Genomic DNA, 27,139 nt, shown 5'->3' on the forward strand with positions numbered 1-27,139 from the left:
GTTGAATAAGATGCCCTCTGCTTCCCCCTCGTAATCTATTTCCTCTTTTCCCCATTCTTCATATTTTAAAACAGAACTTTCTTTGACTCTGTGCTGGCCTGTTCTGCCCTCTTTGCACTCATCCCCACCTTGTGTGTCTCAGGTGATGCTGAACACAGAGCGGCTGATCAAGCACGCAGTGCAGGAGAGGCTGGCAGTCACCGTGTGCATCAACAAGATTGACCGGCTGATCCTGGAGCTGAAGCTACCACCCACGGATGCTTACTATAAGCTGCGTCACATTGTCGATGAGGTCAATGGATTAATAAGGTAGAGGAGCCCCCGAAGTATACCTCCTGTCCCTGGCACTCTGGTTTTTATAAATCTTAACCTTGAACACCTCTGGGGGCAACTCTGAGCTCTTGGCATGCATTGACGAGCTTGTTGGACACAGCTGGAGGAACATTCTGTGACTCTTCAGGGTCTGACTGCCTAGCCTTGGCCTCATTAACTCTGCTCCTTAACCAGAGAGGCAACTGGCTGCACATCCTCAGTTTATTACTGCGGTCAGTTCCCTGAGCTCTAGAGTCAGTCTCATCTTCACCAGCCAACCATGTAAAGTTGGGCAGATTCCTTAACCTCTTAGAGCCTCAGTTTCTGCTTCTATAAAAAGAGAATAGTAGTATTTGCCTAATGAGATGTTATAAGAAATTAAGTAGATAGCTGACATAACATACTTAGCACAGTGCTCAGTGATAATAGCTTATGGGTGAATAATGTCAGCTGCTATTATCTTATTAGCACAGACTCAGTAAGAGAAGGAGCTGTTGTCTTTTGTTTCTTACTGAAGCTGCTTTTCAACAAGATGGATTTGGGGTTTAGGTTAATAAGTATGAATGATGGTTGGGAGACCTTGGAATCATGGTGGCTTTGAAGAATAGGTTAAATACTTCTTAAGGACAGTTTAACCTGTAGCGGAAAGATGTATGGATAACTTCTTGAGGCCCCCTGCAGGGCTTGGGAGGAGCCTGTCCAGCTGAGAAAACTCCCCTCCACCCGAGGATCCAGGACAGACCCCTCATGGCCCAGGACAAGTTCACCTTTAGGAACAGCCCCAGTTTGCAGTGCTGGTTCTTAACAGGGGTATCTTCTCCCTGACACTGGAGAGGCTGAGAATGACTGGAGCCCAGTGTTATAGCCAGAATCCAAAAGATGAAATGATCCACTTCTCTGAAGACAGGGCAGGGGTTGTGTAGGGCTAAATCGTGATCTACTAGAACAGGAAGTTAGGAAGTCAAGAAGTCACATCTCAAGCGCCAAGCAAGAAATATCACCATAAATATATTGTTTAGAAATATGGAGGTAAATGCTCTAGAAGCAGCTTTTAAAGAAGTTGAAAACACTCTCTCTGGGGAGCATAACTTGGGAGTGTGGTAGGGGAGTGCTCTGTAGAAGCCAGTACTTGTATTTCTAGATTAAGAAATTGCATAAAGCAGTGTGTCAGGAAGGCTTGGGTTGATTCCTGCTGGTTTTCTTATAAATACTAGTGAACTTGGGGGTACTGTGGCTTCTGCATGACTTTTAAGACTAAATGTTTTAACTTGAGTTTGTAAAGCAAAGCCAGACAAGACCATATGAGAATGTGGAGCAAAGTTGCTTTTTTTTCCATTCATTCATTCATTTACTTATACTGGTATTTCTGTTTGTGAAATTGAGATTTCTCAAATGTACTCCTGTTTTATCAAAGTAGTTTCATTTCCTGTGTTCTGAGGTGTTTGTCCTCCCAAGTTTCCCTTTGTCTGGCGCAGTTAACTTCTCCAGGATCATGCAGTATGTTTCCAGCTCTGGAAAATCATCTTGTTACTGGGAGTTAGGGAACAGCTCCATCATGTCACTTTCTTGGAGCCAGCTGTTGGCGAAGCTGTGTGTGTTATGCAAACCCCTTCTGAGGGCGGCTGCTGGAGAGAGGCTGTGATACCAAATCCTGCCCTTCATCCTTCGCCTCGGGCCCACACTGCAGCCCAGCTCAGCCCCACACTCAGGGTCCTCTCTCTTTCAGCATGTACTCCACGGACGAGAACCTGATCCTTTCCCCGCTCCTGGGCAATGTCTGCTTCTCCAGCTCCCAGTACAGCATCTGCTTCACGCTGGGCTCCTTTGCCAAGATCTATGCTGACACCTTTGGTAAGCTCTGGCTGGCAGTCTGTCTCACCAGCTTCCCCAGAGTCCTGTGTGCGTTTCCTGCTGAACAGTTCAGAAATGGGCCGCACGCCAGAGTCCCTGCCAGAGAGAGCACTGTGTCAACTGTTAACAAGTCACATTTGGGGCTCTTTGTGGCCCTGAGACTCTCTTCTCGGGCTCAGTGGTCTCCAAACAGTAGAAGGATAAAGGTGCCTGGGAAGAAATGGGTGAAGAGGGGGCTCACACCAGGAACAAGAATCTCCTCAAGTGACATAGGTTTTGTCAAAAAGGAATTATTCATGCTCCCAAAGCCATGCAGGCCTTTTCCTCAAAGATGGAATCTCTCTCACCAATGGTGCTTCAAGCTGTATTTCCAACCGTATCCAGGCACATAAGGGGCTTCCTTGGTGACTGAGTCAGTAAAGAATATGCCGGCAATGCAGGAGACCCGAGTTCAGTCCCTAGGTCGGGAAGATTCCCCTGGAGATGGAAATGGCAACCCACTCCAGTATTCTTGCCTGGGAAATCCCATGGACAAAGAAGCCAAGTGGACTACAGTCCTTGGGGTTGCAGGAGTCAGACATGACTTAGCGACTGAGCCACCAGCACCACCAGGCACATAGGTGTTTCATAGGCCTACTTGAGAACTCAGGTTGGATTCACAGCCCACTGGGACACCCGGCAGAATGATTTTATATGTAGGTCCCTGGAGCCGTAGCACCCTGGGCCTTTGGAGCTGAATTCCAAAGATGGAAGAGCCCTGGGGCCAACTTCCCAACTCTCAAGACAGTCCCACATGCTCCACCTCTGTGCCTCCTGGGGCGCCAGTGTTTGTGTTCGCTCCAGTCAGTGGTCCTGCCTCACTTTCAGTGTGGAAATGTTTGCTCTGGTGAAAGTAACAGGCCAATTGAAACTTGGTCTTTTTTTTTAACGTGTATATATTTACTGCATCCTTATTTGGAAAAGTGAAAAATACAGTAAAATCTAGTCAAGGAAACAAAATTCACCCATAACCTCATCATCATAACTACTGCAAGCATTTAGATACAGTTCCTTCTTTCTCTGTTCAGTGTTTTACATCAGTGAGATCTTATTTCATATATAATATAATTACATAAGATAAATATTTACTTAGTATTAGATCATAAGAATTTGTCTGTTAAATCTTATCTATAAATACTATTTTGGGACTTCCTCGGCATTCCAGTGGTTAATATTCCACGCTCCCAGTGCAGGGGATGTGGGTTTGATCTCTGGTTGGGGAACCAAGATCCCACATGCTGCACGGCATGTCCAGAAAAAAAAAAAAGATTTTCTATAACTGCCCATTGGTCCACTGTATGAATGTATACTTTCTCATCATTAGACATATATTTTGGTTGTTTCCAGATGGTTCTTCCTAAAAAAGGGTTAGATGGACAATAAATGAAGATCATCTGAACAGGGTTCCAGTTTATGTTTCTGAATGTTCTTTGAATCAGCATATGAAGCAAAATCCCAGACTGTTTATGTAATTGTATTACATTGATGGTTCAGTTTCTGACTGAAAATGGCCCTGAGCCTCAGGCGAGATTTATTACTCATCCTTTGAACCCAGTGTTTATGCAGACACCAGCTCTGGGCCCCAAGATCATTCTGAGACACCATGTATGGACTTGTAGAATGTCAGCCCTGGAAGGAGTCAGATCATCGAGCCCTTCCCCATCATTTTCCATGCGGGAAAGCTATGCCCAGGGACACAGAACTTATTGGTGGGCTTGGAGCTAGAATGCACCTGTGCTTTTTCTATCACACCATCCTGCCAGAATTGAAACCATGTCCTCCTACCAGGATTACAAGGCATGGTGAACGATCTCTGACCTCAGGGAACTTCCTCCAGTGGGTAGACAGAACTCCACAATGATGAACATCAGGAAGGTGGTGTGGTCAGAATGCTGGTGGCTGCCGTAGGCGGGTGGGGCTGAGGGAATTCAGCTCCAAAGGCCCAGGGGTCTGAGAAGGCTAAAGGAGAGGGGGCTTGGACGGTAGAGAGTAAGGAGCCAGGGGTTCCAGACTCCCTGGGCTGGAAGAGGAGGCGAGGATGCAGGAGCAGCTTTTTGGGAACAGTGGATTCTTCATCAAGGAGAGGCATTCAAGCAGGCCTGGCAGCTTGGGTTTGGAGCACATGGAGAGAGCTTGGAATGCGGGGTTAAGGAGTTTAGACTTTATCCTGTAGGGAATTAGGAGCTAATAAAGATTGGGGTAGAGTGGTGTGTGCAGGGCTGGCTATCTTTGGCCAGAGAAGAAAGGGACATTTCTTTACACATTTTCACCAGTATCAGATACAGGGTTGGCAATATTGGCTTGATGTTGACCGTGAGATTGAGGGTGGGGGTGGGGGTCGATCAGAGAGATGTTTGCACTTTCTTTGTATCAGTGTTTATTTAACTTCTGTCACACACTGGGCCTGGTTCTTTGCCTACACAGCTCAGTCCAGGGATGATAGTATAGTGTGTGTTAAGTGCAGGAGTGGGAGGTGTGTAAAAGACACAGTGGTTCACGGGAGAGGGAGAGTTTCAGTAACTAATAACATGGGAAAGAAAGGAAAATGTGGTCAACGAGCTCTGGACTTAGAAGATCTTGAATTTTAAAAGCCACAATGTCATTCTTATTCTTACTCTTGCTTCTCTTCCTGGGGTTCCCTGCTGGCTCAGACAGCAAAGAATCTGCCTGCAATGCCGGAGACCTGGGTTCCATCCCTGGGTTGGGAAGATCCCCTGGAGGAGGGCATGGCAACCCACTCTGGTATTCTTGCCTGGAGAATTCCCATGAGGAGCCTGGCAGGGCTGTAGTCTATGGGGTTGCAGAGTCGGTCACGACTGAGTGACTAAACACACATAAAGATTAGGTTAGGTAGGGATATAGAGGGATAAACCATATATTTCCTGTTAATTTTTTAAGGTCTTGTGGGATAAACAAGTCCAATAAAATTTTCTTTAAAAGAAACATAAAAGCCACAGTGGCTTGGTTCAGTCTGGTGAGGATTAGTAGTTGCAGTCAAACTAAAAAAATGACACAGGGCGGGCCTTGGCGTCTTCTCTCCAGAGCGCCGGGTTCCAGAGTGTGGAGGGCTAGCTGGAGCTTTGGTGTGGTGCAGCTGCTGAAAGGTTGCCCACGCCGGCAGCGGAGTAGAGCTTCCATGGATCAGGAAGGAATGAAGGAATTGTAAGCATCACTGCAGAAGGGACAAATTTAGGTGCAGACAGAGGATAGAATTTAGGCAGTTGAGCCTGTTCCATTAAAGGAAAGAATATAAACTGTACCTTTGTCCATAGTTCAGTCATAAGCTGCCTGGAGATGGAGCTTCCTGGGTGCTCATTTTGGCTCCAGCATCACCTTGTCAGCTTTGGGTCAGTCCTGTCCCTTGTGCTTCAGTATCTTCACGTGCCTGCCTGGATAGAAGTGAATGTCTGGACCTTGGAGAGGAAGGTGCTAGAATTCCTCAGCTGGAAGCCACTGGTGGCACATGAAACAGAATTCAAACAGTACTTTGCTAGGTAGATTATCATCGTATGGCTTTTCCTACAGGTGACATTAACTACCAGGAGTTTGCTAAAAGACTCTGGGGTGACATCTACTTCAACCCTAAGACGTAAGTAGAGTGTGGGAAGTGGGCTCTCTGGAGGCATGATCCATCCTCCCAGTAAGTGAAAACAGAGAAATGAGTTCTGGCCGTGAAAACCTACTTCTTGATTAAACATGAGCTACCATCTTGCCGCCTCTAAGTGAGCCGGCTTCGTGTGCTCCAACAGAGTTTGAGGCATTTCCCTTGAGGTCCCCACAGCTCAGCCCAGATGTGCGAAAGGGTCGTGACCCATGCCCTCTCAGGTGTCCCTGTTTGGAGGTTTGATGACCACACACATTCTTTCCTTTCGGCTTGGCTTTGCTCAGATGCAGAACTTAGAAAGTACACCCTTGGGGTTGGTGACGCTGCCTTCTCCCTCCCAGATCTCCCGTAACTCTTGATCTCTTTAGGCGGAAGTTCACCAAAAAGGCCCCGACCAGCAGCTCCCAGAGGAGTTTTGTGGAGTTTATCTTGGAGCCCCTCTATAAAATCCTCGCCCAGGTGAGTGTGTCAGGTCCCCTGGCTCAGGTCTGCCCTTCTAAACACAAGGTGGAAAAGCTGGTGAACTTGGACTTCTCCCTGGCCCTGAGCCTGCTTAGTTTTGTATTACTCAGTGTGAGGACAGTTAGTCAGTCTTATGGATCTTGAACACTCCAGTCCTTTTAAGTGCTATTGATAACAGAGTAAAGGAGGAAGATAGAAAAGGCACAGCCTAGAGAAATGTACAAAAATTTTGACTATTCCAGAGAATGTGACACTTGAAAAATAATAGTTTCAGTTACAGGGCTTTGCCTTACAGAAATAATTATTTCTCAGAGTCCTCCAGTTCTTATTTTTATACATACATAAAATATATATGTGTATTAAGATGTATACATACGTTATAGCATTATAACATCAGGAAAAGGGGAAAAAAGCTGGCGATAAGTGTTCATCAGGGAGAATCTGATGAAAGAATTTTGGTACATCCCATAAAATGAAGTATTTTATAGCCACTAGATGAATGATTGTATGAGCTTGAATTTAATGACTGTTTTGGGCATGTATGTATGTGATGTTTGTCAGATTGAAAGGCAGGCATCAGATGGTGGCAAGGATGCAGCTAAACGCATGCGATGCTCCAAAGAAAAGAATATAATGTTGCATTTGTATGAATTTGTGCTCTCTGAGAGGCAGAACTAAAAGGGCAGTAATGTTGGAGAGGAATTTTTCATGCAGACCTTTTCTCCCAAGACAATTACACTTTATAACTGTGTTATGTGTTTATGCAGGTGTTTAATAAGCACTGTGCACACTGAACACACACACACATAAACGAAATGTGTGGGGCCATTCCAACTGACAAAATAGTGAAAACATGGCAACAAGACAAAATAACACAATTCAATTTATTAGTGCTGGAAAATACTTTGTATCTTGTGTCAGACTAGAATGGATTAATAAAAGAAATTTATAGCGCCTGTCTGCACAGAGACCTCGAGTCTGCTGGGGATGATTTAGCTTGGCCCCATCCTGACAGCCGATAGACTGCTAGGTGACCTTTTTTGGTTCCTTCCATTGCAGTGATCCTCTAAATCTAAGAAGTCTCTAAATAGGGAAGGAAGGGTATGGATTCCCCGAGTGAGATGAGATGCTGCTTTTCAGACACCAGAGGGCAGCACTGACACTGGTCTGTCTGAGAAAGCCAGGTTTATTGGCCGGTGTGGGCATTTAACAGAGCTTGTACCAAAGATTTCCTTGAAACCAAATTGGTATCCTTGCCCACAGCTCTCCGTGTAGAAGAGAACGCAGTGCAGTGACCCTTCCTATTGCCCTTTCGTCCTCCCTTGTCCTCTGGGTCACCCAAGCTGACGTGGTGTCTGATGCCATCACAGGTCGTGGGTGATGTGGACACCAGCCTCCCGAGGACCCTGGATGAGCTTGGCATCCACCTGACCAAGGAGGAGCTGAAGCTGAACATCCGCCCCCTGCTCAGGCTGGTTTGCAAAAAATTCTTTGGCGAGTTCACAGGTAAGAAGCTCGTCGTCATCACCATCTCCTCCACGTGTATCATGGGAACTCTTCTTTAACCCTCAGTCAGGATACCGGTCACCTGGGTTTTTTTTTCTGAGCTGCTTTACTTATTGGATGGTACCAGGAATTCTATCTTGGGAAAACAAAAGCAATTAAATTTCCCTTCCAGGAGGAGCATGCAAGTAAAAGGGAATGGAGAAGCAGATTCTGAAGTTGTGGTATTTTTGCCAGAGGGCAGTTGGGAAGGTAGACTCGTAGGTGTCATGAAATGGTAGGGAAAGCCCCCAACTAGGACTTGGGAGACGAGTTATAGACTCAGACCTCTCTTTCCCCTGAGCTCCTCTTTCTGGTATTTTAGTTATCCAGGAGGCAGGTGCTGTAGTAGAACAAGGACTAGACTGGCTGGGAGATGACCTGAGTCCTGATCTTCCTCTGGCCCAGTCCCATGGGGTCATCCCAGGTCAGCCACTCAATCCTTCTGGGGCTGATTTCTCATCTATAAAATCATGGGCAAAAATGGTGATGGCGCAGGGCTCTCTTAGCAATTACTTGGTTCTAAGTCTGTTGGGAATTAGGTATCTGAATCCCCCGAAGCGCATAATTTTAATGGTTCATTCTGGCTGGCCATCCATCCGACAAAGGAGATCCCAACTAATAAGCGGACATGCTAGCACCCCAAGGTGCTAATGGAGGTTCTCTTGTGTGGCTTATTGGCTGTTAGAAGAAGAAAATAGCTATTTGAACAGAAACATGTGCAGTGTTTCCCGGAGGGAAGAGTCAGTTCGGAGATTGTCCTAAGTAGATCTATAAAGAAGAGATGAGGTACTTATTCGTGTAAGAGCTCAGTAAGTGCCAATTCACTGAAGGTCATGGACTGATACGGATATTTCCAAGTTTTTGTCACTTCAGTTCCAAGGAGCCACTTAGACCTGCTTCTTGCTCTTCCCTGGCATCCATGTGACTCCAGATCCTTTAGCAGCATGTGCCCAGGAAACAGGGTATCATGTCTGCCCAGAATCACAGAACCGTAGCTTTTAGAGCTGAAAATCAGTCTCTCACTGTTAGTTTTCTGACCATCGTGAGTGGATCAGAAGTCCCCACTCCCTTTCCCTGTGAGAGTTCATACTAATGGCCATCTCTTCTCCCTCCACAGGCTTTGTGGACATGTGTGTGCAGCATATCCCGTCTCCAAAGGTGGGCGCCAAGCCTAAAATCGAGCACACCTATACCGGTGGTATGGACTCCGACCTTGGCGAGGCCATGAGTGACTGTGACCCCGACGTAAGGAACATGGCCCCCCCGTTCTCTGATTTCCATCCCTGCTTTGTGGGACTCTGTGTTTTCAGTTGAAGGAGTAATCCCTTCTCCATCCCTGCATGGCCCTGCCCCTGGGCATAGTCAGAATGACGTGAATTCAGAGCCCAATGTTACCACTCCTGGTGATGTGATCTTGGGAACATTGTTCAGGTTTTCTGAGTCTGAGAGTTTTGCGTATAAAGTGATAATAATTTGTATGTGGAAGTTATGAGAAGTAAGTAAGATTTAAGAAAGGGTTGTGGTTGTGTTTAGCATGGTACATGACAGATAGGAAAGATTCAACAAATGGTAACTAATCTCACTGGTCCTGGCTTTTAAAACAATCTTTCCCAGTCATTCCTCAGGCATTCTCTAGTTTCTTGGCATAAACATTACAGCCAGTTGAGAATTACAAGTTTCTTCTTTGAAGAAATTTGGGACCAGTTAATGTTGTAGTCTTGCAAGTTGACAGTGTTCGTTTGCCATCCTAAACCTGCTTCTCTTCCTCAGTGCCCTCATCCCCCGCAGGAAAAAGGAAGAGGGTTTTTTTTTGCTATGCCTGTGACACGTCTTAACTCAGCTGGGGGTAGGCCTTGGTTGGAATTTTTTCAGATCACCACTTTGTCTTCTCAGTCTGGGCTGCTTCTTCATGGAGCTCAGGTCCTTGCTGACAAGGGAGGGGGAGACAGTGGAACTTATCCAGAGTGTGTGTAGTTGAGGTGACACTCTGTCCCCACCTCCAGGGTCCCCTGATGTGCCACACAACCAAGATGTACAGCACAGATGATGGAGTTCAGTTTCATGCCTTTGGCCGAGTGCTAAGTGGCACCATCCATGCTGGGCAGCCTGTGAAGGTACTGGGGGAGAACTACACCCTGGAGGATGAGGAAGACTCCCAGATATGCACCGTGGGCCGCCTTTGGATCTCAGTGGCCAGGTACTACCATCCAGAGCCCCTAGACACATGCCTGGGCCTCTGCACTGGGACTGCCCCAGCAAGCTGGAAGGGGTGAAGGGGTGGTCCTCCTTGGACACACAGAAGCTGCTGGCTGCCTGTGATGGGGGTAAGGTGACCCTCCCTCAGCAGATGTGTTGACTTCTAGCTCTTACTGTCTGAGGTTGCTGGGGTCACAGGGCAGCTACTGTTGGGATTGATGCCAAGACTGATGCCAGGATTGATGCCAGGAGACCTGCCTTTGCCTTTGGGATGCTTTGAATGAACTCCTGTAGCAGGATTTCTGTGTTGACTCATCTCAAGCCTCCCTTCTTCTGTGTTCCTTAAATCATAACCTGCATGTCTCTTCCCCAAAAGATATTATTTCCCAGCCTCCACTGGCTATTCTTTGACCAAGAGAGACAACTTTGCTGAATCCCTTGGAACATCCCAATCTGCAGAATTAAACTTCGCTTGGACCTGGGGGCTGCTCATCTGTTCATCAGCTTGGCATTTTAGCTAGAAAGCAGAACCTAGCCTGGCCTGTTCCTAGGGTGGCTGCTGCGTCTTGCCAACAGCCCCTTCCCCCACCCCCTCCAGATGTACCCCATTCTCTAGAGGATTAAAGAGTTAGAAGAATTAGAAAATTAAAGAGTTAGGGGGTGACAGAGGATGAGATGGTTGGGTGGCATCACTGACTCAATGGACATGAGTTTGAGCAAACTCCAGGAGATAGTGAAGGAGTGCAGTGCTGCAGTTCATGGAGTCTCAAAGAGTCAGACACGACTTCACGACTGAACAACAGGAGAGTTGCAGTACGTTCTGTGGTGCTTTTGGCAACTCCTTACATTCCACCCTTGAGGCACTGGTTTGCTTACTGCACACATCCAGCTTGAATTGGATTTGCCTGTGTTGTGCTCATGAAGTACATTGCGGTTTTTTTTTTTTTCATGGCACCTTCAGTTTGTAACCACACATGTGTGTGGCCATATGATTGTTTAAATTGCATCCCTCCCCTGGTAAAATGTATCTAGCTTTTTTTTTTTTTTTTTTTTTTTGCTGACCCTGCTCCTGGCTCAGTTTCTGGCACAGAGCTGGTGCTCAGTTAGGTTTTCTGGAATGAACACCCTGCTCCCAAGTTTCATTGTCACTTACTGGACACTGTTCCAGGTACCACATCGAAGTGAACCGTGTTCCTGCTGGCAACTGGGTCCTGATCGAAGGTGTCGATCAACCAATTGTGAAGACAGCAACCATAACTGAACCCCGAGGCAACGAGGAGGTAGAGTTTCTGAAAAGGCAGCTGGGTTGGCTTAAGCTGGAGGATCACAGGGCGCCCAGCACACGTGAGCAACAGGCAGCAGAACTCAGGGGAGCGTGAACTGGAGTCACTGCTGCTTCCTGCTGCCGGGCCTCAGCATGGGCTCCACCTTCTAGATCCAATCCCCCTGGATTCTCCTTGGACTCAGCTCCTAGGAATTAGGAGGGGCGTTCTTTCTCTCTCTCTTTTTTTAATATTTATTTATTTGGCTGCATCAGATCGTAGTTGCAGCATGCGGGATTCTTGTGTCATGCAGGATCTTTTGTTGTGGCGCATGGGCTTAGTTGCCCTGTGACATGTGGGATCTTAGTTCCCTGACTAGGGGTCGATCTCCTGTCCCCTGCATTGCAAGGTGGATTCTTAACTGCTGGAGCACCAGGGAAGTCCTGGAGGGGCTCTTTTTATTCTAAGTCTTCTTTTTGTTCTGCCAGCATACATGGGAAGACGTGGCCCTGCAGGTTGCCTCCAAGCAGTGCGCTGGCTCCCAGTGGGGGGGATAGTCCTCCCCCGAGCAGGCCCTCGGCTTCCCCCTGACCTCTGCACCATCTGCACCTGCTCAGGCTAGGTGTCCTCATGGCTCTGCTGTATTTTGGGTCTCAGGCTCAGATCTTCCGGCCCTTGAAGTTCAACACCACATCTGTTATCAAGATTGCTGTGGAGCCAGTCAATCCCTCTGAGCTGCCCAAGATGCTGGACGGCCTGCGCAAGGTCAACAAGAGCTACCCGTCCCTCACCACCAAGGTAGGCCCAAGGCCACAGCCGCTGCCGCGCCCCATGAGCCCTGGCAGAAGGGTCTGCTGGTGCCACCGCTGCTTTGCATTTATCAGGCAACTCTGATGCCTAGAAAGCACACTTTGAATTGATTTTCCAGAAGATACACAGGGAAGAGTGAGTCATTCTGAGCCTGCCAACATACCTTTCAGAGGAGTTGGCCAGGGCTAAAGGGTTAGCTTATATCCACGGACACAATATTTTTTTCTTAAATGACTGTGATGAGAATTCAGTCCATGACATCACACCCAGTAGCGCTGTGCTCGGTGGCCCAGGTGTCTTGAGGACTGACTCGTAGGTCACTGCTCCCCACTAATCCTTCCCAAAGGGAATGGAACCAACACGGTAGCAGCTTTTCCGATAGTGGGCTCGGCACCTCCTCCCAGCTTCTAGCCTAGATTCTGTCTCTGTCTGCTGTGGCTGGCATGGGCGAGTCCAGCCTGTGACCCCCAGGGCTATCGTGTTTTCAGGTGGAAGAGTCTGGCGAGCATGTGATCCTGGGCACTGGAGAGCTCTACCTGGACTGCGTGATGCACGATTTGCGGAAGATGTACTCGGAGATCGACATCAAGGTGAAGCAGCTGCTGCTGTCTTGAGAGCCTGCTTGGCCAGGAGCTTGGCTCACAGCTTCAGACTGATTGTTCAAGCAACCAAACCCTTGATTCCCTGGGAAGGTCCAAGGGGAGAGGGGTGCAGTACAGGAGGTGGTCTGCTTGGGAAAAGCAAGATCTGTTGCTCCCGGCATGGGAAGGATTTGAGATCTGGTTTGCCCTCTTTCGGGGATGTTATTCTCAATGTCTGCATTCAAAACCAAGGCTCCCAAGCCTGAGCTATTCTTGGTCTTGCGTTAAGAAAATAGTTGCATGACTAACCCATCTGTGCTGATCAGGGCTCTGCATGTATGGTTTCAAGGAGGGAGCAGGGACTGGCTCTTCTGGATTCCCTGTGAAACCTTAATATAGCTTCTGAATTAAACTGCCTGTCGCACAGCCTTGGTCTCCCAGTGGAAACATTGTCTCCAAGGCTGTGGAGGTTGGGAGTGAGTGCCCTCAAGTGCCCTGTCTTAGCCAAGACTGGTGCTCTGAAAGACACCGGGTGTCCCGATAGGGGGCCATGTGGGAGCTTCCAGGAGGAGCCATGCAGCCAGGGGTCGCTGAAGATGGGATGGGCGCTCACCAGTCTCTCGAGCCAGTGCTGACAGACCCACAGGTGTCAGTGAATGGTGGTGGGACAGCTATACGGGTGTTGAAAGCTACTTTGAGGGACTCTTAACTAAGGCCCTTGTTTGATCCTCCACTTGCTCTTGGCTCAGGAACATAAATTGTGCACTACGCTCAGTTTTCCAGGTTTCTCCTCAAAGGTACAGACTTTTAGCCCGAGCCTGCTGCTGTGCTTGTCACTAATTCTGATTAGGACGGGTTCTCACAGAGATAGTATCAGGGGAACCTTGCGGTCCCCTTTGGCAGAAGGTTGTCCTTCCAAGAGAGTGACACCTCGCCTGACAGTGTATGTTGTGTCTCAGGTGGCTGACCCTGTTGTCACGTTCTGTGAGACGGTGGTGGAAACGTCGTCCCTCAAGTGTTTCGCCGAAACTCCCAATAAAAAGTAAGTTGCAGGGGCCACTTCCCTGGCGGTCTCGTGGTTAGGACTCCACACTTCCATGGCAGGGTGTGCAGGTTCGATCCCTGGGCGGGGAACTAAGATTGTAGATGCCACGCAGCACGGCCAAAAATAAAAGTAGAAGAACGCTGGGGGTCCTAGTGATCCTGGGACTCCCCCCAAGCCCACCCTAGCCACAAGCACTGTGAAAATAGAGACCCTGAGTCTCGAGATTAGGGTGCTTCTAGTACCTGAGTTTTATCCCAGGCCTCACATCCCTTTTGCCTTTGTTCACAATGCTGTGGAATTCTTTGCCTTAGTTACTTCCAGGGTGAGTGTCTTAATGGCCACTTCTCCTCTCTGTGTAATGTGACTATCTTAAAATCTCCCCTAGCAGCAACTTTGCTGTTTGACTGGTTAATATACTAATCCTGCTTAAAGCTTTAAAAAAGAACATTTCTCCCCAAGCCTTACTTTTTTTTTAAAGTGATGGATTCAAATGAAAGAAGACAAGCCCTTTCTGCTCTGCTCTGCCCCCGTGGCTTTCCCTGATGTCACTGCCTTCGCTCCTCCTCCTGTCATCCTCTTCTTGGGAACCACCCTCCTGCTCGTCCTGCTGACCCGCCTCATTACCTGTTTCCTTTCTGACCAGGAACAAGATCACCATGATTGCCGAGCCTCTGGAGAAGGGCCTCGCAGAGGACATAGAGAACGAGGTGGTCCAGATCACATGGAACAGGTGAGAGCGTGATTCCGATTCCCCGGCCAGACAGTGCGCCTGATGAGCCTCTGACACGGCACGCCCCCTCTCTGGGAAGTGCTTTTGCCTCCCGCTTTTGCAGTTGTCCCGGGCAGAGTGTGGGTAGCTGAGGGCACTGTTGCCCAGAAAGGCAGGATCCGTGGCCTGGGAACTGGCAGTCCCAGACTGTCTGACACCATCATTCCCCTCCCTCCCTCTCCAGGAAGAAGCTGGGAGAGTTCTTTCAGACCAAGTACGACTGGGATCTGCTGGCTGCCCGTTCCATCTGGGCTTTCGGCCCGGATGCCACCGGCCCAAACATCCTGGTGGACGATACCCTGCCTTCGGAGGTACCGCAGGACTGGTGGGGACCATGCGGCCCTTGCTTATTAGCTCTTGAGTGGAAGAAACTCCAAAGCATTCTTCTTTTCCTGGAAGTACTGTGTGTCTTCCGGTGAAGAAGAGGATCCTTTTACTAGTGTGCCGACCTTCTCCCCACTCTAAACTCTGGCCAGGGTCACTGCTAAGGGGCCCTCCCTTTCTGTGCAGGTGGACAAGGCTCTTCTCGGCTCAGTGAAGGACAGCATCGTTCAAGGTTTCCAGTGGGGAACCAGGGAGGGGCCCCTCTGTGATGAGTGTAAGTTGACCAGCGCCTCTGCCTTCTCTGCCCGGTCCTCTGGGGTCCTTGCGTCTGGGTGTATAGTCTGGGTGGGCTCATCTATGGGATGTGGCAGGAGACACAACTTGGGGCCCACATGGCTGTCCGGTGTCCTTGGCCAGCTTCCTCTCGTCTCCTTCCCCGCCCTGGTGGTACGGCTTGGTACATCCTAGAAATGGAAGTCACGTCTAGGTGGACATTTGCTCTTCATTCCTGGAACGTGTTTGAAGACGGATATCAGGAGGATGGGATTGAAGTGGTTTATGGAGCAGGATTGAACTCTGGGGACAAATGTGCAATTCCTAAAATTTACTCTACATCCAAAAATAATCAAACATCCAGAAAAGAAACACAAACTTCTCGAGACACTTTATGTGGTCTGAGTGTGTCCTGAGACCAACACTGCAAACGTCCGCCTACCCTCTGACCTCCATATACGCTGTTAGAATACACACCTGCAGGCTAATTCTGTACCACATCCCTTGTGGCTACAAGACAGCTTCAGTGCTGCAAGAGGCTCCTTGCTGCTTGGCCCCTGCGCCCTTGACTAGCACCAGACCCACTCCCTGGGCTGCCCCCCCCTTTTCCTTTTCAGTGATTCGGAATGTCAAGTTTAAGATCCTGGATGCAGTGGTTGCCCAGGAGCCCCTGCACCGGGGCGGGGGCCAGATCATCCCCACAGCCCGGAGAGTCGTCTACTCAGCTTTCCTCATGGTGAGCGCGCGGGGCTGTTCTGATGGGGGCCCTCGAGACTGCTGTCCCCCAGCTCTGCCCAAGCTGAGGAGCCCTGTCTTCCCGCTCTGCTGCAGGCCACCCCTCGTCTGATGGAGCCCTACTATTTCGTCGAGGTCCAGGCCCCCGCGGATTGTGTCTCTGCTGTCTACACGGTCCTGGCCAGGCGCAGGTAAGCCACCAGGCACCTGAGGAAGTGGGTGGCGAGCCTGAGTTCCAGTGAGAAGGAACTCAGAGGGACTGGCCTCCCCACACCCTCCGCTCCTGAGGCCTAGGTGGGAGGGTCTGCAGGGCCTTGCCCTGTCAGTCTTCCACTCTTGCCCACAGGCTGCTGCCCTTTTGACGTCCACAGGGAGCTGTGGGAAGAGCCCGAGTCGCTCCTGCCCTCTGTGGGGCACTTGCAGTTCTTCTTTTCTCTGATGGTCAACTGTCGGGGGTACATTGCTTCTCTGCTTTTGGCCTCCGCAGGGGTAGGAATTCAGCCTTTATTTTCTGTCTCAGGGGACACGTGACTCAGGATGCACCCATCCCAGGCTCTCCTCTGTACACCATCAAAGCTTTCATCCCAGCCATCGACTCTTTCGGCTTTGAGACTGATCTGCGAACTCACACGCAGGGCCAGGCCTTTTCCTTGTCTGTCTTCCACCACTGGCAGGTAAGAAGATGGTGCAGGCTGGCCACTGCAGTCTCCCACCTCTGCAAGGCCGTCCCCTCTGACCTGCCCACCTCCAGGCCTCCAGGGGGATCGCCAGCATCCTAGAGAAGCATCTTGCTTCTCAGCCTGGTAGCTCTGAAACCACTTTGCCTTTCAGATTGTACCCGGTGACCCTCTGGACAAGAGCATTGTCATCCGCCCCTTGGAGCCACAGCCAGCTCCCCACCTGGCCCGAGAATTCATGATCAAAACCCGTCGTAGAAAGGTATGTGTCCTCAGGCCCATGGCCATCCCTCCACGCCCAGGTGGTCTTGCCAGGAGCTAGATCACTGTTCGTTTCTTGCTTTTGGACCCTCCTCCCAAAGACAGCATTTTACTGCACAGCGTGGGGAGACGTGGTCTTCCCAGGCTTCAGGCACCCAGGCCTGGGGCCGCATGCCTGGGAAGGGAGAGCCGTCTCCTCCTCTGTGACGATACCCTAATGGCAGGACTCCCGAAATAGCTCAGCTGACACATGCCCCACCCCCAGCCTGCCCCTCCACTCAAGCACAGCGCAGTCACTCAGGACTCATTTTTGCATCTGCCCTGTCTTTGCAGGGCCTGAGTGAGGATGTGAGCATCAGCAAGTTCTTCGATGATCCTATGTTGCTGGAGCTCGCCAAGCAGGATGTGGTGCTTAACTACCCAATGTGAGCGCCAGGCGTCATGGCAGCTCCCACTCCCCGCGCTGGGCCACACCCTGGACTTGAAGCTGGGCCCTGGTGGGACTCAGACTCCACGTGGTCAGAGCATGTCTGGGGCTGCTGTGGCCGTCCTCAACAATCCCGGAGCCCCCAAGCCTCCAGCCCAGAGGGAGGAGCATTCGGCCTCCTGGTTCCTCCTATGGTCTCAGCCTGGCTCCATTCCCAGAGAACAGAGAGGAGCTCAGGGTCCAGGAAGGAGAAGGGGCTGGAAGTGTTGAAGCCCAACGGGCCCTGTCTTCAGGATTTACATGAAATTTTTTTTTTTTAGTAGAAGTTTGACTGTAGACATGTTTTATAAGTGAACAGAACATTCTGACCTCTGCCTTGGTCCGTTCCTTTCATCCCCGCTGCTCCACCCTCTTCCCTTCAGGCTCGTCCTGGCACTTGGGTTCTGGGTCTCTGTCATCTCCCACGAGGCCTCCCTGTCTCTGCTCCCAGCTGCAGCCTTCTTCCTGCCTGGTCCCCAGAGAGGAGTGCTTGCCTCTCCACTCAGTGTTCCCATGAGCACTGAGGCCTCTTTACCGCCCCCGCTCCCACTCCTGTGGGTGGCACCTGAGAGGGCTGGGGAGTGGTTGGGTCTCTGGGGTCAGAGGTCTCCTCTGCCCCCGAAGATTGTCCTTGCCCTGGAGTTGGGGACCAGAGCCTTCCCTCGCTCTGCTGTCCACTGTGTGAAGAAGAGACGGGTGAGTTGCCTCAAACTCCTTTATTAGGTGCACACCCAGGATTGACTGACAAGGTCCAACTGCCCTGGGCCTGTAGGACTCCTACTTCTCCCTGGTATCCTGCGCGGTTTTCTTGATGTAGTCTCGGTACATCGTGTACACAGCGCCTGTGTGAGGGAGAAGGGAAAGTGCCCCATGACATCGCCCCCTCCACCCATCGCCTGGCTCTCCCGGGCGTCTGGGGGGCGCTGACACTAGCCGTTCCCCCGAGAGTCCACCTCCCTGCTCCTCTGTGCGCCCCAGGTCTCAACAGCTGCTACAAACACTTGGCTGCACAGCCTGGGGAGACAAGCCATGTGACAGTTGACAAAGCTCTTGCACGTATGTTGTCTGAGCAACCTCACAGCAGGGAGGGAGAGAGGCGGACCCCGATGGTTATTGCCATATTGCACATGGGGAAACAGAGTCTGAGAGAAAGGGACTTGGCCACTGTCACACGGCGAGGACGTAGCAGTCTGCCTTCTGATCCAGAGAGGAAGAGAAACGGCTGTGTGTTCTCTCACCTCAGGACAGACTCATGAAACAGACTGTGTACCTTCCCCTGAACACGGGAGAATAAACGGGAACCCAGAAAATGTCTCCTTACGAGGGTTTCACCAAGGCCTTGCTGTGGAGCCTGGTGTAGGGAACAGGGGCTGAACTCATGTCCTGTAACTGTCAGGGCTCACAGCCAGATTGTGCCTCGTCAGTTTTGCCCACATTCTCCCCCAACCCCACCAGCCACTCACCCAACATGATCGCGCCCACAGCACAGGCCTGTGCTGCCACTCGGGTGTGGATCAGGTGTATGGACATCTTGGTGGAGCCCCGAGCCTTCAGCCGGTAGATCCGGTATGCTGCCACCAGCAGGCAGCCTCCCAAGCCTACAGAGGCAGAGAAAGTGATGCTTGGGCCTCAGTCTCCAAGCACACCGCTCTCCTGAACAGAGACACTCACTAGGCCGACTGGGCGTCTGGATGACCAGCTGCCTTCCTGCTGCTGCTTTGGGGCGGGGGGCACCTGAGGGGACTGGGGGGTGGTTGGTGGAGTAGGGGCTGTCATTAGAACACTGAACTGTTCTCAAAGATTTTTTCAAAGTGACTGCCTCCTTCCAATAACTGCCCCCCCCACCTCCCTGTACAAGTAGCCCATCGGCATGACTCTCCCACCTCCCTGAGCTCTTCTCCAACCACTGCCAGCCCCCATAGCTGTTCTGTTCCCCTCCCAGGGTCTCGGGGCAAGGGAGCCCGAGGGGGCCCCAGACTGCCCCTGCTCATCTTGACACATGTCGGCATCCCGTGTGCTTGGTTGGCTGCCACCTGCACCCCCCAGACTGCCTCTTCTATTGTCAGATGTGTTACCTTTGCTCTTGGTTCACTCCCTTCTAGCTGTTGATTAGGCAGTGGGCAGCACCACTCGAGTTCAAGGCTTCATTCTTTGAAAGGACCAGGAGACATGTGTGCTCCAAGAGAAGGCCCCCTCCTCGCCCCCCATTCCTTCCTTTCCCACTCACCTATAGGCACCAGCGGAGACTCCCTCGTCTTCCTCAGGAGCTTCTCAGACACACTGTCCTCGCCCTCGGGTGGCGCCCAGCAGCCTCTGTTAGCAGACATGATTCTACACCCAGATGTTAGCAGCTGGGGCTCCTAGGCTTCAGCCCAGTCCTAGAAGGAGGCACCTGCAACAATAAGAACTCCAGTTCTCGTTGGTCTGGGCTGGGAAGGAGGAAGTTGCCTGTGGAGACCTCTTACCGTGCCTGACATAGCCACTACTTGTTCCGGCTGTCCTGTCTCAGATGGCTGGACTACCAGTGCCATTTCTCCCATCTCTTCCTCTCAACATCTGCCTCTCTCCCCAGCTCATTCCAGTTTCACTGTTTTCTCTGCCTCCCCCTCTACCATCTGCGTCCCTACGGGTATGATCCTGGGGCCAAGAAAAGCAGCTGGAAAAATCCTCAGATGAGGGTGGGAGGAACAGGCCTTGATCCTTGGGTCCCCCACAGGCCTTGAGTTTGTGATGGTTGTTCCCAAGGGAGGTGCAGAGGAAGCCCTGGCCCTGGGCAGCCAGAGCCATCCCAGTGTTACAGCAATGGTGACCAAAGCTCCAGAGCCAGAGGTGGAAACAATTAGACGTGGACTTGTGTATAGTCTCATGCAGATTTTGAACATTAATGGAACAAATGCTGGTCCCTGAGCTATTCTCTGTCTCCAGGTCCATCTCTTGCCGGGTTCTTTTCAGTTGCCAACCCCCTGCCTCCCTGTCCTGGGGACCCTTACTGCTCTACTTGTAAACCCCTATAAATGTCTGCTCTTACCACAAACTAGATGGAGCCCCAGACTGGGGATTCTGCCTGCTGGGCTCCTCCTAAGTCTAACCCCCAGACAAAAGTCCCTGCTTGAGGCAACTTCTTATCCCTAGTTGCCTCTCTCCTCCTGGAGAAGCAAGGACTACTGGCCCCACAGGTCCTCAGCATGCCGGTGCTTACCCTAGGAGATGGCTAGAAAGTGGAGTGCAAGCAGTCTGGCTAAGGCTCAGCGTCTGCTGTTTTGAACTGGCCAAGAGCTGATGATGGAGCTGCCACTATGGGGTCAGGGACACAGTGTCCGGTTTTAAGGAGACTTTGAAGTCAGGAATGGAGATGGGAGGAGATAGGTCAGGACATCAGTCTTAACCCCCCATCTGCTGAGTTCCAGGCTGGAGCTCCAAGCAGTGTGCTCAGATGTTTGGTTGTGTTTGACTCTTTGCGACTGTAGCCTCCCAGGGTCCCCTGTCCATGAATTTTCCAGGCATGAATACTGGAGTGGGGTGCCATTTCCTTCTCCAGGAGATCTTCCCAACCCCAGGGATCGAACCCTCAACTCTTAGATTTCACTGCATTGGCAGACTGATTCTTTACCACTAGCGCCACCTTGTGAAACTCCAAGCACTGTAAAGTAATAAAAGATCACATGGAGGGGATCCCCTATCTCAATTCAGTCTTTTAATCCTGTGGAGGTTCGTGGCTGGATCAGAGGTGGACTTGATTTGGAGAACTGAGACAGGAATATACAGGCGAAAATGGGCAGAGATCCTGAGTTTTCCCCCAAATTATATGGCCTCAAATACTCATTAAGAGGGACACTTCCCTAGTGGTCCGGTGGCTAAAACTCCACACTCCCAATGCAGGGGGCCAGGGTTCAACCACTGGTCAGGCAACTAAATCCCAAAAGCTACAACAAAGATTGAGGATCCTGCATGGCCCAACTAAGACCCGGCAGAGGTAAATAGTTATTTTAGGGCTTCCCTGGTGGCTCAGTGGTATAGAATCCACCTACTAATGCAGGAGACAAGGGTTCAACCCCTGGTCAAGTAAGATCCCACATGCCACAACTACTGAGCCTGTGCTCTCGAACCTGGGAACCATAACTACTGAGCCCATGTGCTGAGCCCATAACTACTGAAGTCCGAGTACTCTAGGGCCTGTACTCTGCAACAAGAGAAGACACTGCAGTGAGAAGCCCATGAGCCACAACCAGAGAAAAGCCCATGCAGCGGTGAAGACCCAGCACAGCCAAAAATTAATAAATGTTTTTAAAAAATACTCTTAAAAACAATGTGGGATGTAAATGCCATAATTGTGGGAGACAGCCTGTCTGGTGTTGGTCTTGACCCCTCCAAGAATGTTTTCTGGACTAAGGAGATTTGTCCAAGAATTTGAAACAATTGTGACTTCCCTCACATCTCCAGAACCCTTTCTACTGCCTGCAGGCTCATGCTTAGGTTATGGAGAGGACCATGGCCATCATTAGCACCTCTTTTGTTTCAAGTATTCATATTTCAGAACTTTCCACCATTCTGCGCAATAAGTAGCAGCTTGTCCCTGGACTAGGAACTGAGCTTCTGAAAGATTAAATGAGTTATCCAAGGGTACACAGTGAGGGCTTTCCAAGTGCCTCAGGTGTGAAGAATCCCCCCGCCCATGCAGAAGCCACAGGAGACGAGGGTTCTATCCCGGGTCGGGAAGATCCCTCGGAGGAGGAAATGGCTACCCACTCCAGTATTCTTGCCAGGATAATCCCATGGACAGAGGAGCCTGGCGGGCTACAGTTCATAGGATCACAAAGAGTCGGATATGACTGAGCAACTGAGCATGCACACACACAGCTAGTGAATGTCATAATTTGAACCTGGGTCTGGCTCGCTCCAAAGAAGCTTCTTGCTAAGAAATGGAGAAGGACCGGGTGCACTGTAAAGACTCCCACTCCATCCCAGGCCTTTGTTTCTCCCCCAGATTACTCTGTCCTAAAGCGACTTTTCAGCACTGGAAATGTGTCCAGCAGCTGATGTCTCTCTCTTCTCTCCCCAGGCCTCACTGCTCCAGGGAGAGACCCAGGGTCACAGTTGCTCCCCCGGGGCCTCCGCATATCCCCAGTGTCCCTGGGAACTCTCCTCCCAGGCATTCACACACACTCCTGTGCTGCCTCTCCTGGTCCCAGTGGTGGCTTGAATTCTCCAGAGATCAATAGTCTAGGCCAGAAGTGGGAGAGTGGAAATGTCTGGCTGAGACAGGGCAAGAATCAGGATCAACTCCTTAGTACTTTAGAGAACAGGGGCCAAGCTGAGGAGAGCGAATTTCAGCTTCTCCCTGTTGAGACGATCTCCTTGCTGTCCAAAGGACTCTCAACTAAGATCTCACAAGCCTCGATCGAGGTCAATATATAAATTAATAATTAACAAAAAAGATGAAAAACTAAGGCTTGAGTTAAACATCTTGCTCAAGGTCACAGTGACAGCAAAAAGCACTAGACTTCTAACCATTTCTAAAATCAAAGCTAGAGAAACCTAAAAGGTGGAGGGTAAGTTTTGAAATAGAAGAAATAAAATTGTTTTTATTTCAAAAACCTCTGAGAACACACAGTAACCGAAACTTCAAAGAACAGATTTCTGTAGAGTCCTGTTTTAGTAAACAGATAAGATAAAATTATGATACCATTTTTGTTAATATGCCAAGTCTTTAATAATTACTTTGATTTAATACTTTCTATATTAGTAATTCGCTTAATAAATCTCTTTCTTCCAGATCAGGTCACACTAATATAGATTCTAATTTAGAGGGGTCTAATTGAATGATGCAGACAGACTTAATGAACCCAGAGTGCAAGCCAGAGTCAGACGTGGGGTTACCTGCTTAACTGACTGCTCTCTAAATACCTGGTCTTACACCACTCAACTCTTTTGAGTCTATATCATCATCTGTAAAATGGAGGTAACATCTACCCATAGGGTCAATGTAAGGGTTAAATAGGGCTTCCCAGGTTGCTCAGTGGTAAAGAATGTGCCTGCCAGTGGGTTCAACCCCTGGGGCCAGAAGATCCTATCACATGGACAGAGGTCAGACACCACTGAATGACTGAGCACGCACGCAAGGGTTAAATAATATGATTGTTAGAATTCCCATCCACGCTGCCTACTCCTTTTCTTCCAGAATGAGCAAGGTGGGGGGATGGGTTAACAGGCTGGGGGAGAAACGGAAAGTCACTGACAACAGATGGAAAGCTTGCCATGTTCTGGGGGTGGTCCTGAATTCAGCACACTCCATCCCTTGGCAAACCCCGTCCTCCCTGTTGGAGGGGCTTTCCTGCCCTAACTGGAAGCTTCAGGTTTGTTCTCCTGATTGTGTTGGGGGAAGGGAACGGGTGGAGGAGGGGGACTTGGACTTGAGGCTGTACACAATCTAAAGACACAGCTGTGCTATATATAGCCCGAGGGAGCTGAGTGACAAGAGTGGGGCAGCGAGGGACGTGCCTTGAGCTAAGGAGTGCTGTGAGTGAGGGGTGATGATGAATGATCTGGACAAGGAACAGAGATGCCCTGAGTTGGGGTAAGAATGAGAAAGAAGGCTGAAGGGCTAGGGTAATTACAGGGGAGAAAACACCGGGCCACAGAGTAGTTTCGGGGGGCTTGAGGAGTAAAGAGAAGGTAGCAGGAACAGGCCAGAGCAGTGGAAGTTTCCAGATGAGATGGCTAGGCTGAGGCAGCCTCTAGAAGGTACCTGGGGTAGGGAGGGTGGGGACATCCCCTTCTCTTTCTAAAAACAGGCACTGGTTCCAAGGACCTCGCAGCATTTGTTCAAGGACAGCCCCAAGAACTACAGGCTTGGGCCAAGAAAGTGCCTTTGGTACCCACTAATCATTCTGGAAGAATAATCTTGGAAGAAAAGCTATGACAAAGCTCAACAGCATATTAAAAAGCAGAGACATCATCTTGCTAACAAAGGTCCATATAGTCAAAGTTATGGTTTTTCCAGTAGTCATGTACGGATGTGGATGTGAGAGTTGGCCTATAAGGACAGCTGAGCGGTGAAGAATGGATGCTTTCGAATTGTGCTAGAGAAGACTCTTGAGAGTCCCTTGGACTGCAAGGAGATCAAACCAGTCTATCCTAAAGGAAGTAAACCCTGAATATTCATTGGAAGGACTCATGCTGAAGCTGTTGCCCGAATACTTTGGCCACCTGATATGAAGAGCTGATTTACTGGAAAAGACCCTGATGCTGGGGAAGACTGAGGGAAGGAGGAGAAGGGGGCAACAGAGGATTAGATGGTTGGATGGTAGCGCTGACTCAATGGACATGAGTTTGAGCAAACTCTGGGAGATAGTGAAGGACAGGGAAACCTGGCATGCTGCAGTCATGGGGTCACAAAGAGTTGGACATGACTCAGTGACTGAACAACAATAATCATTCTGGAGAGACTGCTCACATATTTTTAAAGATTCTAAGAGGGTGTGGATAATGGTGATGGGAAGGCTGAATGAGAGTGTAGTCATAGAATCATGTCTCATGAAGGAAGAATTTTGAGCTGTGGAAGACACCAGCACAGACCCCACTACTAACAAATGGACACACCAGAGGACTTGAAATGTTTTGCTAAAGTTCTGTGTTGGGTGCTTTTGAATACCCAAATTCCCCAAAGCACACTGTGAGAGGGGACTAATGTCTTGAGAGCCTACAAGATTTAGGTACTTCACATATTTAATCTTCACAACAGCCCCGACTGGTAGATATCATTATTCCCACTTTACAGATGAGGAAATCAAGGCTGAGAGAGGTTAAGTAACAATCATATCATACCACAGGTAAATGGCTCCGCTATCCAAGCAACAATGATAATCACTATAGACTACCTTACAATGAAAATTTAACATACGACAATGTGGTTTCCTGTACATTTCATCACATTCTCACACCATCTTAGGCAAAAATCAGGCAGCACAGTGGTAAAGAATCTGCGGGCTAATACAGGAAACACAGGAAATGCAGTTCAGTCCTGGGGTTTGAAAGATACTCTGGCGTAGGAAATGGTACCACTCCAGTACTCCTGTTTGGAAATTCCCATGAGCAGAGGAGCCTCAGGGGCTACAGTCCACGGGGTTGCAAAGAGTCGGACACAACTGAGCACATGAGCACTAAGCACTCACGCCATCTTAGAAATATGTGTAAATGAGGGGCTTTCCTGGTAGTCCAGTGGTTAAGACTCTGCTTCCAATGCAAGGCACGCAGGTTGGATACCAGGTCTGAGAATTAAGATCCCACGTGCCAAGTGGCAAAAAAAAGAAAAAAAGAGAGAGAGAAAGGGGATACACATAAATGAATATAAACAGCTGGGCAGGACAGACCTCTGAACCCAGGGCCTCCAGACATTCAAGGACTCTCACCAAGGCAGGGTAGCTCGTGACCCAGCACACTGGGTTCTGGGTGTGTCCAAAAGTCCCTGTCTGGGTGGTACCAGAGGAGATCTCTTCATCTCCCATATCGTTCTCCCTATCCCCAACTCCTGAGCATATTTCACGCATCCAAGCATCCTTCATTTGCAAGTAAATTGACCTTAACTTGAAATCCAGCATTAATACTAAAAAAACTGCTAGCTGGGCTCTGGGAAACACTGGTAAGGAGTCATCTTACTGTTTCTTTTATATTACTTGTATTACCCATTCAAAAAATTCTTTGACAAAAAAAAAAAAATCTGCTTTAAACAAAACCCCTGTGGCAGGAAGGAGTGGTATAATGTATCTCTCGGACAGGATTTAGCAACAGAACAACAACTACAGGTTAACTGAGACTGCTGGGGATTATGGGGGGGTGGGTTGTGATAGTAACATGCCCCCTCCCAATAGCAGAAGAAATCAACAGCTTCTTATTCAGCTGGTCTGTGGCAGGCAGGGCTTCCTATTGCCAACAGGGAGCTTTCCCAAATCCTACCTCTCTAGGCCTCTGGTCCCATCCCCCAGGACAGAAGAATGGGCTCTGAACCTACCAGCCAAGTGGAGACCCTGGAAAATGTGTAATGGAAATAATGACACACTGCAGCCTTCAAGTTGACCCTACAGTTCCCAAACCACAGAGCCCCAGGGTGACTCTCAAGTTCTCAAAATGGGTTTTGATCCTTTCCTGCCTGAGCCCCATGTGAATAAAAAGTGACGAGGTTCTCACAGCACCCGGCTCCCCTGCTCCCTGCCAGAGGCTGGAAACCAGACCCATTTCCCCATCATTTCCCCGTTTGAAACATGAGGATTTTTTTTTTCCCCTTCCCTCTGGTAGCCTTTTTGTATTAGCCCACAGTGGCGAGCCTTCCTTTACGCATTCACTCTGTATACAATTGCCAAGCACCTACTATGTGTTGGGCTGGGCTCTAGGAGCTGTGATATAGCTTCCCTGCCTCCAGAGAGCTCATATTCTAGCAGTTGCCCTGATTTGCTCGGACCCTGGTCAATGCCTGGACCGCTAGCTTAGGTTTCTGGCCTCAGCTCAGCTATAACTGGATTAAAGGATGTCTCTGCTGCTGCTGCTGCTGCTAAGTCACTTCAGTCGTGTCCGACTCTGTGTGACCCCATAGATGGCAGCCCACCAGGCTCCCCCGTCCCTGGGATTCTCCAGCAAGAACACTAGAGTGGGTTGCCATTTCCTTCTCCAATGCGTGAAAGTGAAAAGTGAAAGTGAAGTCGCTCAGTCGTGTCTGGCCCTCAGCGACCCCATGGACTGCAGCCTACCAGGTTCCTCTGTCCATGGGATTTTCCAGGCAGGAGAACTGGAGTGGGGTGCCATCGCCTTCTCCGAAGGATGTCTCTAGCATCCTTTAAAGGTGATAAGAGGAGAGGAAGGAGTCCTGACCAGGAGACAGAGTCTGACTACGTTTCTATTTTTTAAACAGTCTGCAAGTAAAACAGCTTTGCTTCC

The 27,139-nt window shown here is 49.8% G+C and overlaps 2 protein-coding genes across 4 annotated transcripts in view; one reads left to right on the forward strand and one right to left on the reverse strand.

Annotated features, from left to right (window-relative positions):
- The window catches only part of EFTUD2 (elongation factor Tu GTP binding domain containing 2), a 36,730-nt gene extending 19,182 nt beyond the window's left edge, over positions 1-17,548 (forward strand). For both annotated transcript variants that reach the window (XM_055575672.1, XM_055575673.1), the window contains exons 10-28: positions 143-309; positions 2,039-2,163; positions 5,728-5,791; positions 6,175-6,265; positions 7,639-7,774; positions 8,931-9,058; positions 9,817-10,010; positions 11,178-11,289; positions 11,929-12,069; positions 12,570-12,671; positions 13,622-13,704; positions 14,351-14,437; positions 14,661-14,787; positions 14,987-15,074; positions 15,691-15,809; positions 15,905-15,999; positions 16,329-16,482; positions 16,640-16,747; positions 17,080-17,548. In XM_055575672.1, coding sequence (XP_055431647.1) covers positions 143-309; positions 2,039-2,163; positions 5,728-5,791; positions 6,175-6,265; positions 7,639-7,774; positions 8,931-9,058; positions 9,817-10,010; positions 11,178-11,289; positions 11,929-12,069; positions 12,570-12,671; positions 13,622-13,704; positions 14,351-14,437; positions 14,661-14,787; positions 14,987-15,074; positions 15,691-15,809; positions 15,905-15,999; positions 16,329-16,482; positions 16,640-16,747; positions 17,080-17,175 — 2,217 coding nt within the window. In that variant the 3' untranslated portion in view covers positions 17,176-17,548. The remainder of the gene's footprint in view (positions 1-142; positions 310-2,038; positions 2,164-5,727; positions 5,792-6,174; positions 6,266-7,638; positions 7,775-8,930; positions 9,059-9,816; positions 10,011-11,177; positions 11,290-11,928; positions 12,070-12,569; positions 12,672-13,621; positions 13,705-14,350; positions 14,438-14,660; positions 14,788-14,986; positions 15,075-15,690; positions 15,810-15,904; positions 16,000-16,328; positions 16,483-16,639; positions 16,748-17,079) is intronic.
- Positions 17,549-17,810: 262 nt separating this feature from the next.
- HIGD1B (HIG1 hypoxia inducible domain family member 1B) lies at positions 17,811-20,498 on the reverse strand. 2 transcript variants are annotated; one of them, XM_055575679.1, is made up of 4 exons: positions 20,412-20,498; positions 19,440-19,604; positions 18,676-18,810; positions 17,811-18,054 (listed from the first exon to the last, which is right to left on the reverse strand). In XM_055575679.1, exons 2-4 carry the CDS (start codon positions 19,537-19,539, stop codon positions 17,990-17,992), a joined length of 300 nt encoding a protein of 99 aa, XP_055431654.1. In that variant the 5' UTR covers positions 19,540-19,604; positions 20,412-20,498; the 3' UTR covers positions 17,811-17,989. The 2 variants fall into 2 exon arrangements, with proteins under 2 accessions (XP_055431654.1, XP_055431653.1); XM_055575678.1 differs by lacking the exon at positions 20,412-20,498 and adding an exon at positions 19,678-19,825 and having other exon boundaries at positions 17,812-18,054.
- Between the last annotated feature and the right edge of the window lie 6,641 nt (positions 20,499-27,139).

This window comes from Bubalus kerabau, chromosome 4 (assembly GCF_029407905.1).
Source record: "Bubalus kerabau isolate K-KA32 ecotype Philippines breed swamp buffalo chromosome 4, PCC_UOA_SB_1v2, whole genome shotgun sequence".
Taxonomy (NCBI): domain Eukaryota; kingdom Metazoa; phylum Chordata; class Mammalia; order Artiodactyla; family Bovidae; genus Bubalus; species Bubalus kerabau.